Here is a 15,899-nt window from a genome sequence, read left to right on the forward strand (position 1 = left end):
GGCCTCCGCCGTCCGCCTGGAGGCCACGGCCAGGGCCCCGTCCCTTCCCCAAGCCACTACCTGGGAGGACCGAGACGGGGCCTCGGGACAGCCCAGAGATGACGGGGGTGGCCCACCGCCACCCTTCTGCCCGCACACCCTGAGGGCAGAGCTGCCTGGCCTCTGGGGGGGTCTGTGGGGGGGGCCAGACTGCTGACCCCTTGGAGCGGGGAGTCCCAGCCCTGTCTCCTGGGCCCTTCAGGTCATCCCCCAAGGGGTCACCCCCAGCCCCTGCATCCCCTGCTGTCTGGTCATCACTGAGGACCGCCTCTTCACGTGCCATGAAGATTGCCAGACCAGCTTCTTCCGCTCCCTGGGCACCGCCAAGCTGGCCGACATCAGCGCGGTCTCCACGGAGTCCGGCAAGGAGTACTGTGTCTTGGTGAGCCGGGTGGGGGCGCTGGCGGCCGCGGCCGCCACGCGGTCTGCTCACGGGACGCCTCTCCCTAGGAGTTCTCCCAGGACGGCCCGCAGCCCCTTCCTCCCTGGGTCATCTACCTGAGCTGCACGTCTGAACTGGACCGATTCCTGTCGGCGCTCAACTCTGGGTGGAAAACCATCTACCAGGTACCTCGCGGCCCGGCCCGCCCGGCCCTGGGGAGGCCCCTGCGGCCAGGGCCAGGCCCGGCCTAGCACAGAGGCGGGAGTCGGGGGCCTGGGGACCCAGCAGCGCTAGGACCAGCAAAGGGCGAGACTCTGGCCCCGCCGAGTCTGAGGCTGACGCTGGAGCTGGAGCGGAGGCGGCGGCCTCGCCTCGGCCCATCAGAGGGCTGCGGGCAGCGGCGCCCAGGCGGGCACCCTTCCTCGCCCTCAGGCGCAAGGCCGGCAAGCGGCTGGGACACGCACGCGTGTGTGGAGGGCGGCTTCCTGGGCCCCCCGAGAACGGGGCCCACGGGAAGGGGGAGGCCCAGGGCGAGTCCTCCGTGCACGCGAACCCCCTTGAGCAGCAGCCTCGCCACAGTTCCGGGGTGAGGCTGCACTGTGGGTGAGCCTCCGTGCCGCCCGCTCTCGTGGGGGTCCTCACGGCCTCTCTGCGCCGCCAGGTGGACCTGCCCCGGAAGGCCATCCCGGAGGCCTCCAGCAAGAAGTTCGAGGACGCCCTGAGCCTCATCCACAGCGCCTGGCAGCGGAGCGACAGCCTGTGCCGCGGCAGAGCCTCCCGGGACCCCTGGTGCTGAGGCGGGGCCGGGAGGCAGCCGGAGGGGAGCAGCCGCCCCAGGGCAGAGCCTGGGAGGGGCGTAGGACGCGCCCCTGTGGGTCGGGAAGGGGCTCCGCCCCCTGGGCATCCTGCGACAGCGACCAGAGCTGGGGAGAGGGTCTGAGCCGTGGGCTCTGCGAGTGTGCGCGCAGCTGAGGGGAGCGGCCGCGGCCGCGCGCTGCGGGCTGTGCAGGAAGCGGAGCGCCCGCCTCAGTGCATGTTTCTCCTCTCTAACCACCCGGTGCCGCTGCCGCGGTGCCGGCAGGGGTGGGGGGCTGGCTGCCCCGCCCTGCGGGGCGTGCCCGTGGGGCCCCAGCCGAGACTCCCCTGGGGCGGGAGCTAGGCGGCGGCAGAGAGACGGAGAGGAGCCTCCCGCCCCCCGGTGCCCTGGCACCTCCCCACCGGCCCTGCTGGCTGGGCCTGGGCCTTCTCGAGAGTTTCTGACTGGGGGAAAGGGTCAGGCAGTCTGGGGTTGTTTTTTAAATAAAATAGACGTTATATTGCCGGGACTCGTCGCTGACACTCCTTGGCCGACGGAGGCCGCGCCCCTCCCTCGGCCCTCTCCCCCCGCGGTGCTGACCCTTCGGCTGCCCCCCACGCCACCCACTCGCTGGCCCGGGCGCTCAGGTCCTGGGGGTTTCTTGGGTGAACTCTGCCCTCCCTGCTGTTTCTTGCTGTGGCCAAGAGAAGGGCAGCGTCCAGCTGCACTCCCGGCTCCCGGCTCCCAGCTGTGGGGGTGAGTGCCAGCCCCTCAGGATAAACCCCGGCGGGTCCGGTCTCCCGCTCAGGCCTCCTGTTGAGCTGCCCCCGAACAGGCCAGAGGGCCCAAGTCAGCCAGGCCGGGCGAGCTCAAGCCCTCCCGCCGCTCCCCGGCGACCCCTGGCGCCTCACACCCGGGAGGGGTGTCGAGCCTGCTCCTGGGTGCCAGGCCGGTGGCCCTGCCACTGCTCCGGGGAGCACTTGGGTGATGTGGGCTGGCCCTGGCAGGGGGAGGCCACCGTGGGCAGCGGGTGCTGGCCCCACCTGCGCACGCCGGCACCTACAGTGGTGCCCGGGACCCTTCTCGCCAGACACAGGGGCCATTTCCTTGCCAGGGCCCGTCAGGGCGCAGGAGGGGCCGCCAACAGGCAGCCAGGACTGGGGTCCCGCCCCGAGCCAGCGAGCGAGCAGAACCAGGAGGCCGCTCCCGGGGCACGACAGCCCTCTTTCTCCTGCCCGCCCTGAAGTCTTGTGGGGCGGAATAGGGAGGTGTCCGAGGCAGGGGGTTCACTGGGTGAAGCACTGTGCTGGGCGTGCTCGTCACCCCTCTCTGATTCTCCGAAGACCCTCAGAAGGAGGCACTGATAGCCCCGTGCTATGGAAGCCCAGAGAGAGGTGACTCCCCCAGGGTCAACATGTGGGGGCACAGAATGGAAGACTGAGGCCAGGAAGGGGGCGTCCACCGACTGACGGGGGCCCAGGAGGGCAGAGCACACTCTGGAGCGATTCCCAGGCCCTGCGCTGCAGGAGCGGCTAGCCAGGGGCTGCGGGGCCCCTGCCCTCTCCCAGAGCAGGAGGCAGAGCGGAGGCGAGAAGGACAGGAGGCGTCTGGGCAGCCTGGCAGCGCCCTCCCTCGGCCTCCCTCCGACCTTTCCCCCAGATCCCAGGGCCCAGACCCGCCCTGCCAGCTGGGAGGTGTGGAGGACAGAGGCCCCCGGGGATTGGTCAGGGCGGGTGGGGGCGTGTCCTGGGCTTGCCAGCCGCTGCCCAGCAGGTGAACTCCCTGGTAGGACGGACCAGACCGGGCCAGAGACCAGGGACAGCCTGGCGGCCACGGCCTAGCCCACCAGAACCTGCTCTCCAGGCATGGCCCTGGGCCCCTTCAATCCCCAGCCCTTTGGCCCTGTGGGGGTGCAGACAGCCTAAGCAGCAGCACCCCGGACCTGCCATGCCTCCGACCCCGGCACAGCCAGCCCCCGGCTCGGAGGTGGTGACCCCCGCGGTGGACCTGGTGCTGGGCGCCTCGGCTTGCTGCCTGGCTTGTGTCTTCACCAACCCCCTGGAGGTGGTGAAGACGCGGCTTCAGCTGCAGGGGGAACTGCAGGCCCGGGGCACCTACCCGCAGCCCTACCGGGGCTTTGTGGCCTCCGTGGCCGCCGTGGCCCGTGCGGACGGGCTGTGCGGCCTGCAGAAGGGGCTGGCCGCCGGCCTCCTCTACCAGGGCGTCATGAACGGCGTCCGCTTCTACTGCTACAGCCTGGCGGGCCAGGCTGGCCTCACCCAGCAGCCGGGGGGCACCGTGGTCGCGGGCGCTGTGGCTGGGGCGCTGGGGGCCTTCGTGGGGAGCCCTGCTTACCTGGTAAGTGCCTTGTCTCCCTGGGGACCAGGGGGCTCCATGGCCTCCCAGGCTGGGTGTAGTGAGGTGGGGCAGGCTGGGGGAGGCTGCTCCCCAGAACAACCCGGTCCAGACCTGGAGTCTGCCCCTTGGTCCAGGGCACCAGGGCCTTGACTAAGCCTCGCTCCCCTGGGGTTCCTTCCCCTGGTCCTGAGCTGGGGGGAGGCAGGAGGGCTGACTCAGTGCAGCCGGGCACCTGCCTCGCTGTGTGGCCAGCGCTCACAGAGTCACTGTTCGGCATGCCCTGCCCTGAGCCGCCACCTCAGCCCTTGCACTGCCTGTCAAGGGTGAGAAGGTGCCCCTGGAAGGTCAAACAGTGTGCCCAGCTCACTCTGGGGGGCACTTCTCCATCCTCTCCTAAGCTGAGACGGTGGGGGGCTTAGGAGTAAGCCTAAGGGAGGGTGCCCCCAGTGGGCACTGCCCATCCAGGCTCTCTAGGACGCTGTCTCAGGCCCTCTGTCCCTGTGCCCTCACAGGTCAAAACGCAGCTGCAGGCCCAGACGGTGGCTGCGATGGCCGTAGGGTACCAGCACCAGCACCAGGTGGGTCGTCCCTCGACCCCCAGGGTGCCTGGTCTCGGGGAACTGGGTGGGCTCCAGAGCTGCCAGGGGCTGCCCTGTGACCCCGGGTTCTCTGCCCACAGAGCATTCTGGGCGCCTTGGAGACCATCTGGCGGCAGCAGGGCCTGGCGGGGCTGTGGCGGGGCGTGGGCGGGGCCGTGCCCCGAGTCATGGTCGGCTCAGCCGCCCAGCTGGCCACCTTCGCCTCCGCCAAGGCCTGGGTGCAAGAGCAACAGGTGAGGGCCGGGGGCGGCTGCACCCACCCTCGGACACAGGCGTGAAGAGGCCACCGGCCTCCTTGTCCCGCTCGTTGGGCCCACATTCTCCCTGATCCCCAGCTGGACCCCCACATGAGGAAGCTCCAGCGGGTCATGGGGACTCCTGAAAAAGTGGGCACCCTGCCTCTGCCCTCATGGTGATAGCGCGGAGAATGTAAAGGGCTCGGGGTGATGGGCTGGGAGTGGCTGGTGGGTCCCCGTCTGCTCTGGCCCCTCTCCAACCCCCGAGTGCTGGGGAGGTGGGTGGACAGAGGGCAGCCACAGGGGTCACAGCCGGCACGGTGCCCACAGTGGCTCCCCGAGGACAGCTGGCTGGTGGCCCTGGCCGGAGGCATGATCAGCAGCATCGCCGTGGTGGCCGTCATGACCCCCTTCGATGTGATCAGCACCCGGCTGTACAATCAGCCGGTGGATGGCGCTGGCAGGGTGAGCAGGGGCGGGTGGGGCGGGAGGATGGGCGCGCCCCACAGAGCCAGGGGCCGCAGGCACGGGGCAGGGGTGCAAGCTCATTGGCGCTGCTCGCTGCTGAGCACCGACGCTCCAGGCCGAGTGCAGGAGGCACTTTCGCATCCAGATTCTGTGTCCCTCGTAACCGCCCTCACTTTCCCCGGGGGAGGCGGCTCAGGGACTCGCCTGAGGTTGTCCAGCAGGTAAGGGAGCAGCCCGCGTGGGAATCCAGGCCTGACTGCTCGACCTCATGCAGGCGCATGCACGCAGCTTCCGGAGGGCCGGGGCAGGTGAGACAGGTGCCCTCCACAGGGCACCTGAGCCAGCCAGGAGGGCACCCGTGTGCCACTAGCCCAGCAGAAAGCCCTGGCGTGGGCTGTGCCTGCCGGAGGAAGAGGCTCCTGTATAGCGTCACGGCCTAAAAGGCCACTGCCCTGTACCTTGCCCACCTTGGGGCAGGGGAGGGGCGCCTTCCCTTCTGAGGTGCCAGCAGAAGCCCCGGCACACCCAGCGGGGTGCCAGCAGAAGCCCCGGCACACCCAGCGGGGCCCCAGGGCCCCGCACCCCCCCCCAGTGACACCTGCGCATGTCTGTCCCCAGGGCCAGCTGTACCAGGGCCTTGCCGACTGCCTGGTGAAGATCTGGCGGCAGGAGGGCCCGCTGGCGCTCTACAAGGGCCTGGGCCCCGCCTGCCTGCGCCTGGGCCCCCACACCATCCTCAGCATGCTGTTCTGGGATGAGCTCCGCAACCTGGTGGGGCGGTGCCGGCCCCGGGACCCCTAGTGCCCCCCCACTGCCAGGGCTCTGCAGCAGCCGTGGCCCACTCAGGGAGAGGGGGCGCCCCGACCTGGCCAGGTTGGGGACCGTGCAGATAAGGCGCCAACCGCGTGCCTCCCAGGCCAGAGCGCGGCCCTGAGTCACCACCCGCTCTGTTCTCCAGAAAGTTCCCTTCCCTCTCTCTGCCCTGGGTCACTGCACCCCAGCCCGACTCCTGCTTAGGTGACTGCTCCAGGCCGGGCCCTCCAGCAACGCGAGCCCGGCCGAAATCCCTCCTGGGAGGACGCCAGTGCTCTGGAAGGTGACCTGGCTGCCGCCCAAGCCACCCCCAGGGTCAGCCAGGGCTGGAGCAGGACTCACCTGCCCCACTGCACCCTCGGCCAGGCCACCTCTGTGCCAGGCCCCCCGCGGCTAAGGGGGGCTTGAGGGGCAGCTGCTGGGGTGCACCGTGGGGCTGCTATCTGGGGTCCAGCCCTGAGAGCAGAGACCCCTCTTACTGCTGTGGGGAGATGGCCCAGCTAGGGAGTCACAGGGCCGGTCTCTCCTGGGCTTCTGGCCCCCCAGGGTCACCCCGCAGGACACTGTCATATTGGATCCCACCCCCTGGGGCAGCTGGGAGCTAAATGACCTCGTTAGAGACCGGAGGTGCCGGGAGGAGGCCGGCGCTTCCATAGTTGAACTTGTGCGGACACGGCTCAGCCACGACATCAGCTAAGGGCCCGCGGGCCGCCGCTCCACCGTGGCCGTGGTTTAGACGAGGAGACAGCCCGGGGCGGAGAGAGCTGGTGTCCTCGTCCCACGGAGTCCACGGAGTCCTCATCCTTTCCCCGGGCAGCAGCCACCCTCCCCGGGCTGGCTCCCTCAGCCAGGCCGACCTCTGCGCTACGGAGAGGACCCCCGGCCCGAGGGGAGCTGCCCGGGGCTACCCCACTGTACACTCCAATAAAGCTTTCTATTTTGTTTACTGCAGTGACCCCCCTCTGCTGACAGGCTCCGTCTCCCCCACATTTGCTCCCTCTCCCAAAGATCGTGGTCCACCAGTCCTACCCTGCCCTGCCCAGGTCAGGCCTGCCACCTAGTGGACAGGGAAGTCGAGGCCGCTGCCCCGGGCCTGGGAGGGTCAGCTTAGGTGGGAGCTCAGGCGCCCTCCCTGCAACCCCAGGCTGAGTGTGGAGCCCACCTCAGGGTATGGGGTCTGACAGACCCCCTTCCAGACTTAGGCTGAGCGCAGAGCCTGACTCAGGCCTGGACAGCACGTGACGGGCCTCGGCCGCAGGACGGCGCCTGTGGGAGACCCAGGGAGGGTGGGAAAAGCCGGCCCCAGACTGGCTGGGACAGAGGCCAGACACCAGTCCCGGCTGCTGCGATTGGCTCCCGGTGCCCCTTACCCTGCAGGGGGACGGCCAAAGCCCTGGGCTTCCCTCCCTCCCCTGGTCCTTTGACCCTCGGCGCCCCTCCCCTCCCCTCTCCCCTCCCTCGGGCACCTTTGCCCAGTGACGTCAGTCTCTCCATGTGGACCTGACCGGAGGCTGGGGCTGGGTCCCGGCAGCCATGTTCTCCCTGCCGTCCCTCCCCTCCTGGGTCAGCCTCCCCTCCCTCCAGTGGGGCTCCAGCCTCCTGGACCCCCTCCTACAAGGTGAGCACACCCCACCCCCATCAGCCCTGCCCCTCTGGGCACCCTGGGCCCAAGGGTGGCCCCACCCCTTGGGTCTCCAGCACCAGGCTGACCTCCCTAACCCTACCGCTGGCATCCTCTACCCGCTCAGGCCTCACCGGGGCCTGTGGAGTGTCCGTTCTCACCAGCCTCCTGAAGGTCTACTTCTTCGTGGGCTGTGCCAAGTAAGTGCCCACCACCCCTGCCCGCTCCTGGCCCCTGGTCAGGCCCTGGACCGTGGGCTGTGGCCCTGGCCTCTGCAGGGAAGGTGGAGGGACGAGACAGCCCTCCAGCCCTCCCTCCGGAGAGAGCGCTGGGGTCCCTGGGAGCCTCAGGGCTGGGGCTGCCCCCCTGCCCACACCCACTCTTGCCCCCACAGCAACCCAAAACGGCAGCTTGAGAAGGAGCGACTGCGGGCCCAGTGGGCCTCCCTGGAGACAGCGCACCTGGCAGGGCTGGCCCTGATTCTGACCGTCGTGGGGGCCCGCGTGGCGGCCCTGGTGGTGCTGGAGTTCTCCCTCAGGGCTGTCTCCACGCTGCTCTCGCAGGACAAGGTGAGGACAGGGGCGTGTCACTGGCCAACGCCCTGGCTTCACCGCCCCCGCACTGGGGAAGCCGGTCCCCGCACGTGAGAGAGCCAGCGGAGTGGGCAGACAGCTCCCGTGGGCGTTGACAACCAAAGCCCGGTGTCCACTCTGAGTAGAGTCCCAGGAAGGTGCTAGCAACAGCTCTGGGGTGGGCGACTCCAGGTGCCAGGCACCTGCAGGGTCTCAGCCTCACAACCTGGGGCGCCACGCTGCGCTGGGACTTCAGGTGGGGACAGAGCGAGGGTGTCCCCAGTCATAGGACGCCCGGAGCAGTGCGCGCCTTGGGGTACCTGAGGCTTGGCCGAAGGCGGTCCCTCTGGGGAAGGAGCCCCAAGTTTTCTGCAGGCCCCGGGCCCCACAGACCAGGGCTGGCAGCGCCGTGGGGTGGGAGCCTGAGGCCGGTCACCTCCCTCCTGCCGCCTCCCCCAGGGCTCCCGGGGCACCCAGAGGCTGCAGCTCTACCTGCTGAGCCAGTTCTCGCTGGGCTGCGGGCTGACCTGCGGCCTGAGCTTCCTGCACGAGGGCGCCCCGCACGGCACGCTCGGCCTGCTGCTGGGGCTCCTGCTGGCCGCGCTGCTGGCCAGGGCCGCCCGGCGCCTGCGCGCCCACGTCTGCCGCCTCTACGAGCTGCACAGCGCCCAGCACTACTGCGGGCTCTGCCTGGGCCTGCTGGCCGGCCGCGACGACCTGCCCCGGCTGCTGGGCCGCGCGCTGGCCCTGGCCTTCGTCGTGGGCGACCTGGCGGCTGTGGCCCTCATCAACCGGGACTTCCTGACCACCTCGGAGGCCGTGCGCTTCTGGACGCCTCTCACCATCTGCTACACCCTGCTGGTCATCTACATGCAGGGTGAGGGCCTGGGCCGGCGGCGGGCGGGGCGGCTCAGCCTGGGCGGTCACATGCCACTGCCAGCGCCCCAGCTCGGCCAGGCTGGAGCAGGTCACTCTGCAGGGCGCTGTGTGGTGGGGGCCTAAAGAGAGGCCTGGGCCTGGGGGAAATAAGAGGTAGCCCTGACGGTGGAGGGAACCTGGATGCCAGAGGTGAGAGATTCAATAGAGGCAGACAGCAGCGGTAGGCTCCGTCCCAGCACCCCGGGGCAGGAGGAGGTTCAGAGGGCCCTCGAGGGGCAGGGAGACGCTGATGCAGGCCTTGGGGGGGGGGCCGCATCAGAGCTGGCCTTTAGGAAGAGCAGCCTCACCTGGCCGCAGGGTGGGGCTGGGGCACAGGAGGCAGGAGGACACCAGTCAGCCAAAGAGCAGGCCAAGGTCCCTGCAGTGGAAACGCTGGGCTGTGCCAGACGAACAGGGAGCCCTGGGTGGCCGGGGGTGGCGGGGGCGCGAGGCAGAGGGGGTGGCTTCGACAGCAGGTGATGCTGGGCAGCACCGGGGAGGCCAGGTAAGGCGTCAGGAGTCTCTTCAGACCCAGCAGAGTCCTGGGAGGAGCGTAAGCAGAGCAGAGCTCCCGCTCGCTCGTTGCTGTGTTTAGACCGGTCGCGAGCAGAGGCCAGGAGCCCAGTGGGGAGGGGGCCGCCGGACGCCGAGGTGGCCCGGCCCAGGCTCAGTGGGAGTGCCGGGAGGCCTCAGGCGGGCATCCACAGGGCTCAGAGGTGGGGTGCAGCAGGCGCAAGGGAAGGGACCCAGGCTCGCACTGGGGAGGGCAGGTGGGGGCCTGGATGTGGGGGTGACAGGCCCCGCTCTTCACAGAGGAGCAGCGACTGCACCCCGGGCTGCAGGGCCAGGTCCAGACAGTGCTGGTGCGTATGGGCGGCCTCTTTGTGCTGCTGCTGACCGTGGGCAGCTGGCTGGACCTCCTGGGTGTCTTTGTCTCCCTCCTGGGCGAGCTCTGGTGCCTGGTGGGCGTCCGCACCCTGATCGACCTCTGCCAGATACAGGTGGGCGGCCTTCCCTGAGGCCCCAGACATGAAGCCCCTTCCCAGACAGCCCTGGGAGCCTCCCCTCTGGTGGGGGCTGGGGGTAACAGGAGCTGGAACCCCCTCCCTCATTGTCCTCCTACACCGTGGCCCCTAGCAGTGGGGGGCTGACAGCTTCCCCGCCCCATCCAGACTCCTCTCGATTTTGTGCCCTCAAATGGGAGTAAGGTCCCCAAGAAATGCAGGCCTGAGACTCCCTCCCAGGTTAAGGGGGGCTGAGTGGTGCTCTGAATCCTTTTCTCCCCGCCCGCCCTCAGGATTTTCCATCCCAGAGGCCTGCTGCACCTGTTTCAGACCAGCGCCCGCCTGCAGCTCCTGACCAGCCCCAGCAAACCGCCCCCTCCTGACCTGCCTCGACAAGGGCTTGGCATCCGTCTGAGGCCGCTGGGCTCACGTGGAGGACTTAACTCCAGGACACTGCCTGGAAACGGCGTGGCAGGCCTGGCCCCTGCTGGCTGGTGCACCTACAGGCTGTGGGTCATCTCTCTTCCTCAGGACAGGCCGTGGCTAGAGACCCTCAGCTGCCTTGCTAGGAGGGCTGAGGGGGTGGGGGAGACCTACACCCCAGAATGGCTTCCCCTTTCCCAGCCTCCCTTGTCCTCTCCATGAGCAATAAAAATGATTTGCAACCCGTGCTTAGAATCATGAGCTCACAGAGGGAAGGAGGCTTTTTCTTTTTTCTTGGAGTGGGTGAGGGGCTGTGTGCTGGGCTGGGCTCCTGGGGGACAAGACCCCCAGTAGACAGAGAAAGGGAGTCCCTGCGGTGACCGGAGGGCTGGGCAGCCATGGTGCACGGTGCCATGCCCAGGCTGAGAAACAGCTGCAGGGAACACCATGCTGGGAAGGGCTCGAAAGGGCCCCTGGGCCCGGCCCTGACGGTGAGGATCTCACCTGCCTTGGCCCCATTCAGCCTGCAGCCGCTGCAGGACGGGCTTCCGGAGGCTGCAGAGCTGGCCAACACAGTCGGGGTGCCAGCTCTGCCCTGCGGGCTCTGCAGGATGCGCCCCGGTAGGCTGCCGCTCCTCTCTGAACCTGTGGGAGCAGCGATCACGTGCTGGGTGATTGCCACGTGCTGGGCAGTTGTCTCATCTTGACATTGTTAGGCCTCCACTCGCCTCGAGAGGCAGGTAACAGCATCTCATTTTGCAGATTCAGAAACTGAGGCTCCAGGAGGTTAATGACGTGTTCAAGGGCACACAGCCTGCTTGAAGCAGACAGGCTTTGCGGGCCCTCCCTGGTGGTGCAAGGGGTTAAGCTCTGTGAAGCTCCCTGCAGCCACTGCTCCGCCCGCCTACTGCTCCCCTCAGCGTGTATTTCAGTCCATCTGCCTGTGCTGCTCCCCACTGTCTCTGGGGAATCCTCTCACCCCCTGCACCTCTGGCCTGCACCCCAGCTCTTGTGTGCATAAACAAATAAATCTTTTTTTAAAAAGGTCAGGATTTGAATCCAGGTGGCCTGACCCCGAGTTCAAGTGCTTCTCACGCTCCCTGCTTCCTTGTTGAGGACCTAGGTCAGGAAAATGAGGGAAGTGGACATGACAAACGCGGGATCTGGGATGGGGTGCCAGCCCCTTTGGAGCAGGGTAGTCTGAGGTGCTGGCATGTTCCTCTGGCCCAGGCACCCAGTTTGGCTCCATAGGGACTGAGGACCCCAGTTTGAGGACTCTTCCCAAGAACAGCCCCACCAAGCAAAGGTGGCCCCCAAGGGGGCTTCCAAGGGGTTGTGAGGGTCAAGTTGTCCTGGAGGGGCAGCTGAGGTGAGGTGAGGCCAGGAGAAGGGGCCAGGCACACCCAAGACTGACCGGTCTCCCGCTCAGCAAGGGCCACCACAGTCACAGAAGGCCACTCCTCGGAGCAGGCCGGGCTGCCGCAGGACACGCTGGGCCCCCACAGACGCAAGGGCCACTGGACCAAGGTTGGGCAGGTAGTTTTGACTTAACCCATCAGGAATGGCCACCTAATGGCCAGCTTGAGCAGACCTCTGGCCTCTGACCTTTAAGAGGGCCTCTTCACCTTTAAGAGGGCCTCTTCACCTGGGCGCTGGGGTCAGGAGATGCCTGTGGGTACAGGGCCCAGGCCTGCCACCTGGGAGTGTGCCCAGTGAGCTCTGGGCAGGAAACGTTCAGGGAGGAAGCGGCTCAGCGGGGTGGGCGCAGGTCCAGCCCACCTCAGACCCAGACTGGGCATCGGGCTCCAGCCCCAGCCTGTTGTTTTTGCTGGAACTTACTCCAGCCTCTGGCCCCCGCTTCTTGGACCGGGGACGGGGCTGGGAGGGGATCGACTCACTGGTCCTTTCCTTTTTATGGGCACTGGGGCCGTTTCCAAACAAAAATTGGGCCACGTGGGCTGGAATAGGATTCTTTTCTTATCTATCAATTTATTTTCGTAAAAAGCCTGACAAGGGTTTAAAATGAGATCACTCTCAGTGAGGCAATGAGCAATCTCCATGGCAAACAAAGAAACAGGCCTGAAGTTCAGCAGGCAGAGGAAATGGGACCCCAGTGGTCTGGGGCAGGGGCACAGAGCTGGGACCTGAGGCCTTCCCAAGGGGTGGGACTCTGGAGCCCCCACCCCTGCCTGGAGGGGATGGTGACTGCTGGGGTGAGCCCCCACCTGCCTCAGCACTCTGAAGAATAAAGCTGGGGGCCTCCCTGTTGGCGGAGGGGTTAAGTCTCAGTGCTGTCACCATTGGGCCTGACTTTGATCCCCCACCCCAGGGGCTCAAACTGGCTGGATCCTGATCAATTAGGTGTAGGCCAGAGAGAGCAGCTCACTTGAACTTCACTTGCTAATGGCTGTTCCCTGTGCTGCGCATTTTTCTTGCTTTATTCCTACCCCTTCCCCCCTCCCCTCCCAGCCCCAGTTCTAAAGAACAACCCATGAGGACTTGACTGTTTTTCTCTGCCCAGGAGATAAATCCAAGATTCAGAGAGATTAAGTGACTTAGTCAAGGTCACAGAGCTGATGAGTCGGGGCGCCAGGACCCAAAGCCCAGTGACTCTGACTCCAAAGCCCAAGCTCTTAACGGCTTGCTACCCTTGATGTATGTGTCACGCAACTTGCATGTGCAATGACCTGGGGTCCCCTTACTCCCGCACTGAGCCTCAGTGCCGAGCACTGAGCTGCACGCTGGGACACAGAAATCAGTGACGCAATCAGCTGCCACTCCGGGGTTGGGGGGAGCACCTTGGGGGCACCCAGGGACATATACATGGGATAGAAATGACCCCTAAGTGTACCTGCAGGACTCGGGGCAAGCTTCTCAGAAGTGCTGATGGGCTACAATGCTTGCCAGGTGGAGATGACCCAGACCTATGCAATCTCACCGGTCTTCACCATCACTCTGCCATAAACAATAGAAATACAGCTTTGACTGTGTGGAGAAAAAGCAAGAAAAATAATGCAGGGCCCCCCTGGTGGCGGGGGCTAAAGTCTCAGTGCTAACAAGCTATCAGCAGCCACTGCAGCAGGAGTTCAGTCCTCAGCTAGGGAGCTGAACCACATGGTGCACCAGACCTCTCCTGTCTCCCCACTGCTCCCCTCAGCAGTGTATTTCAATAGATCTGCCAGTTCTGTTCCCCATGCTGTCTCTGGTGAATCCTCTCACCCCCTCACCCATGGCCTACACCCACCCCAGTTCTTGTATGCATAAAAAAAAATTAAGTAAAAGAAAGCATTGGTTCAGAGATCCAAAGGGAGGACTTCAGGCATGGCTGGATCCAGCAGTTTTTCCAGTGATTAAATTTCTATCATCTTTGCTCTCCTATCCTCTGTGTTAATGCAAGTGATGGCGAAAACGATGCCAAAGGCCCTCTCTGGTGTCGCAACAGGTTAAAGCACAGCACTATGAAGCGATCCGCAGCCCCTGCAGCATGGGTTCGATCCCCAGCCGGGAGCTGACCCACAGGGCGAGGCTGACCTCTCCTGACCCACCCACCGCTCCCCTCAGCAGTGTACCGCATCAGTCTGCCTGTTCTGCTCCCCACTCTGTCTCTGGTGAATCCTCTCACCCCCTGCACTTTTGGCCTGTACCCCAGTTTCTGTGTGCATAAATAAATCATTTTTTTAAAAATGGTGCCAAGCTTGCATTTTTTGTCAGCCTAAGAAAATGATGCCTCTTTCCAAATATTTATAGCTAGGAACTAAGAGTAGTATAAAGTTCCCCAAGTAGAAATTGGTTACCAGAATCCTGGAAAGTGCTGCTGACAGGCAGGAACTGTGATGTCCCTTGGAATCTCTAAAGGGATGGGTCTCTTCCTCACCTTCTTCCCGTTGAGATAACCTGTCAAACCTCTTTCCTCCATGTGATGGAAAGAGCAAAGAAACACCCTCAGCACCTACTGAGCCCCAGGCACAGCTGTCCACATTCATCCCATCAAATCCCCACGGGAAACCACAGTGAGGTGCTGCTCCCCCAGTGCCAGGTTATCAGAGGAAACTGAGGTTCAGAGAGAAGTGAGTTACCCAAACTAGCCCCTCAGATTGTGAGCTGTGAATCGTTGTTCATGTTATGTCTGTACTGGCCTGCCAACCTGCTCCAGTGGCGGGGGGGGGGGGGGGGTGCTCTGCCTTCTCTGTACGGATGCCCCCCACCGCTGCATAGGGCCCTACGCACAGTAGTGCTCGGGACCGCAGAACCTGACTCCAAGCTGGCACAGCGGAGTGCAGGAGGTGGGGCAGGAGCCGCGCCGGGAGGCTCAGTGCTTCTGGCCCCTACCTCACCTCCGCGTAGGTGAAGCAGCCACATGCAGGGACGACAGCAGGGGCCCAGCTCCCGGTCCTTAGGTCCTGGCCCTGGTCAGGGCTGTCCAGCCTGTCCTCTCCCCATTCAGGTGCCCAGAGGGTGAGTGGCGGGGGCTTGTCTCAACATAACCCTTACCGGAGATCTTGGCCTGGGCGAGATCTGGGCTGCCAGGCAGGGGTGACGCTGCAGTAGCGTTGCAGGCCGAACCCCCCACTTCCCTGGAAGTTCCGTGGGGCACTGACTATGTCTGACCTGACTCCTCCTATGGGCTCCGTGGCTCACTCCTGGCACACAGTAGGTACCCACCCCACCAGCGTTTGTTGGATCAGTGCCACGCAGGTAGGCAGCAGGTGCCGTGCCAGGGACGGTCCCCACTGGCCTAGAGCTGCCCCAGACCTCTGTCCCACAGCTTCTCTGCTGCCCTGGGTCTCCACGGCCACAGCCCTTCTAGAAGAGCGAGTCCCTTTGCTCGCTGTCTTGGGAGAAAGCTGGTCCAAGGCCGGTCCGAGGCCTGTCCGAGGCTGACCATGCTGGAGGCGGGGAGCCAGGCCTCTGAGCTGGCAGACAAAGGGAGTGTGTCCTCGCCGGGTACACTTCCTGGGTTTCCATTGCAGGAAGTTTGGCACCTGCCGAGGTGACACCGATGCCAGGGCTGGTGCAGGAGACCTTGGCCAGGACACTGTCCTCCACCCAGGAGCAACAGTAGAGGTGGAACAGGTGGCCAGGTGGCCAGGTGACCCTCCCCACCCCCTCCCCCCCAGCCAGCCTTAACTCAGAGCACACAATGTGTAAGGCCTAGACAGTGTCGGTGTGGCCTGCACGAGACTCACATTGATGATTTGGGGTCTCATGCTTCCATCCAGGGGTGCAGTGAGGTAGCTTGGGGATACCATGGAAAGTGTTTACCATTTTAGGAAACTCCTGTCACAAAGCATTTGAAAAAGACCAAGGGCACCTTCCTCCTTCGGGTCTTTCTGTGCTGGTGGTCAGCAGCTGCCCCAAACCTCCTTCCTCCTCGGGGAGGGGCGGCCCCTGGCTCCTCGTGTGACGGACTCCCAGGGCCTCAGCCTCTTGCCTGAGAAGGCAGAATAATCAGCCTTGGCTCCCCGGGGGGGTGCGGGGGGGTACATGGAGAGGAGATCTTAGGCCAGGACCCCACCCCTAGAAATGGCAGCTGCTGTTGTGGCTGGTGTGGTTATTGCCAAGTGAGTGTGGAGATCAAATGAAGAAAGGGGTGAAAAAGCGGATGCGGGAAGGATTTCAGGAAGCCGGGGAGGAAAAGCAGGAGAGTATGGGGAGTCCCAGCAGCCCCCC

General features: G+C 65.3%; 3 protein-coding genes across 3 annotated transcripts in view; all 3 read left to right on the forward strand.

The window, feature by feature from the left end:
* The window catches only part of PLEKHM2 (pleckstrin homology domain containing, family M (with RUN domain) member 2), a 40,567-nt gene extending 39,258 nt beyond the window's left edge, over positions 1–1,309 (forward strand). The window contains exons 16-18 of the mRNA XM_012722083.1: positions 199–421; positions 490–606; positions 1,083–1,309. Coding sequence (XP_012577537.1) covers positions 199–421; positions 490–606; positions 1,083–1,217 — 475 coding nt within the window. The 3' untranslated portion in view covers positions 1,218–1,309. The remainder of the gene's footprint in view (positions 1–198; positions 422–489; positions 607–1,082) is intronic.
* Positions 1,310–3,075: 1,766 nt separating this feature from the next.
* On the forward strand, positions 3,076–6,638 carry SLC25A34 (solute carrier family 25, member 34). The gene is made up of 5 exons (XM_004679344.2): positions 3,076–3,575; positions 4,088–4,153; positions 4,255–4,407; positions 4,741–4,875; positions 5,497–6,638. Exons 1-5 carry the CDS (start codon positions 3,165–3,167, stop codon positions 5,677–5,679), a joined length of 948 nt encoding a protein of 315 aa, XP_004679401.1. The 5' UTR covers positions 3,076–3,164; the 3' UTR covers positions 5,680–6,638.
* Positions 6,639–7,224: 586 nt separating this feature from the next.
* Positions 7,225–10,465, forward strand: TMEM82 (transmembrane protein 82). The gene is made up of 6 exons (XM_004679345.2): positions 7,225–7,309; positions 7,440–7,512; positions 7,707–7,881; positions 8,344–8,761; positions 9,616–9,803; positions 10,100–10,465. The coding sequence occupies exons 1-6, from the start codon at positions 7,225–7,227 to the stop codon at positions 10,187–10,189; spliced, it is 1,029 nt and encodes a 342-aa protein (XP_004679402.1). The 3' UTR covers positions 10,190–10,465.
* The last annotated feature ends 5,434 nt before the right edge of the window (positions 10,466–15,899 follow it).

Source organism: Condylura cristata, unplaced genomic scaffold (genome assembly GCF_000260355.1).
Source record: "Condylura cristata isolate star-nosed mole 26May11 unplaced genomic scaffold, ConCri1.0 scaffold00008, whole genome shotgun sequence".
Taxonomy (NCBI): domain Eukaryota; kingdom Metazoa; phylum Chordata; class Mammalia; order Eulipotyphla; family Talpidae; genus Condylura; species Condylura cristata.

Excerpts from the sequence above, each read along its gene's own strand:
- SLC25A34 (XM_004679344.2), top strand. The coding sequence starts at position 3,165 with ATGCCTCCGACCCCGGCACAGCCAGCCCCCGGCTCGGAGGTGGTGACC. Across the intron at positions 3,576-4,087 it reads TGGGGAGCCCTGCTTACCTG|GTCAAAACGCAGCTGCAGGC; the intron begins GTAAGTGCCTTG and ends GTGCCCTCACAG. Across the intron at positions 4,876-5,496 it reads CGGTGGATGGCGCTGGCAGG|GGCCAGCTGTACCAGGGCCT; the intron begins GTGAGCAGGGGC and ends GTCTGTCCCCAG.
- TMEM82 (XM_004679345.2), top strand. The coding sequence starts at position 7,225 with ATGTTCTCCCTGCCGTCCCTCCCCTCCTGGGTCAGCCTCCCCTCCCTC. Across the intron at positions 7,310-7,439 it reads CCTGGACCCCCTCCTACAAG|GCCTCACCGGGGCCTGTGGA; the intron begins GTGAGCACACCC and ends CTACCCGCTCAG. Across the intron at positions 7,513-7,706 it reads TTCTTCGTGGGCTGTGCCAA|CAACCCAAAACGGCAGCTTG; the intron begins GTAAGTGCCCAC and ends TTGCCCCCACAG.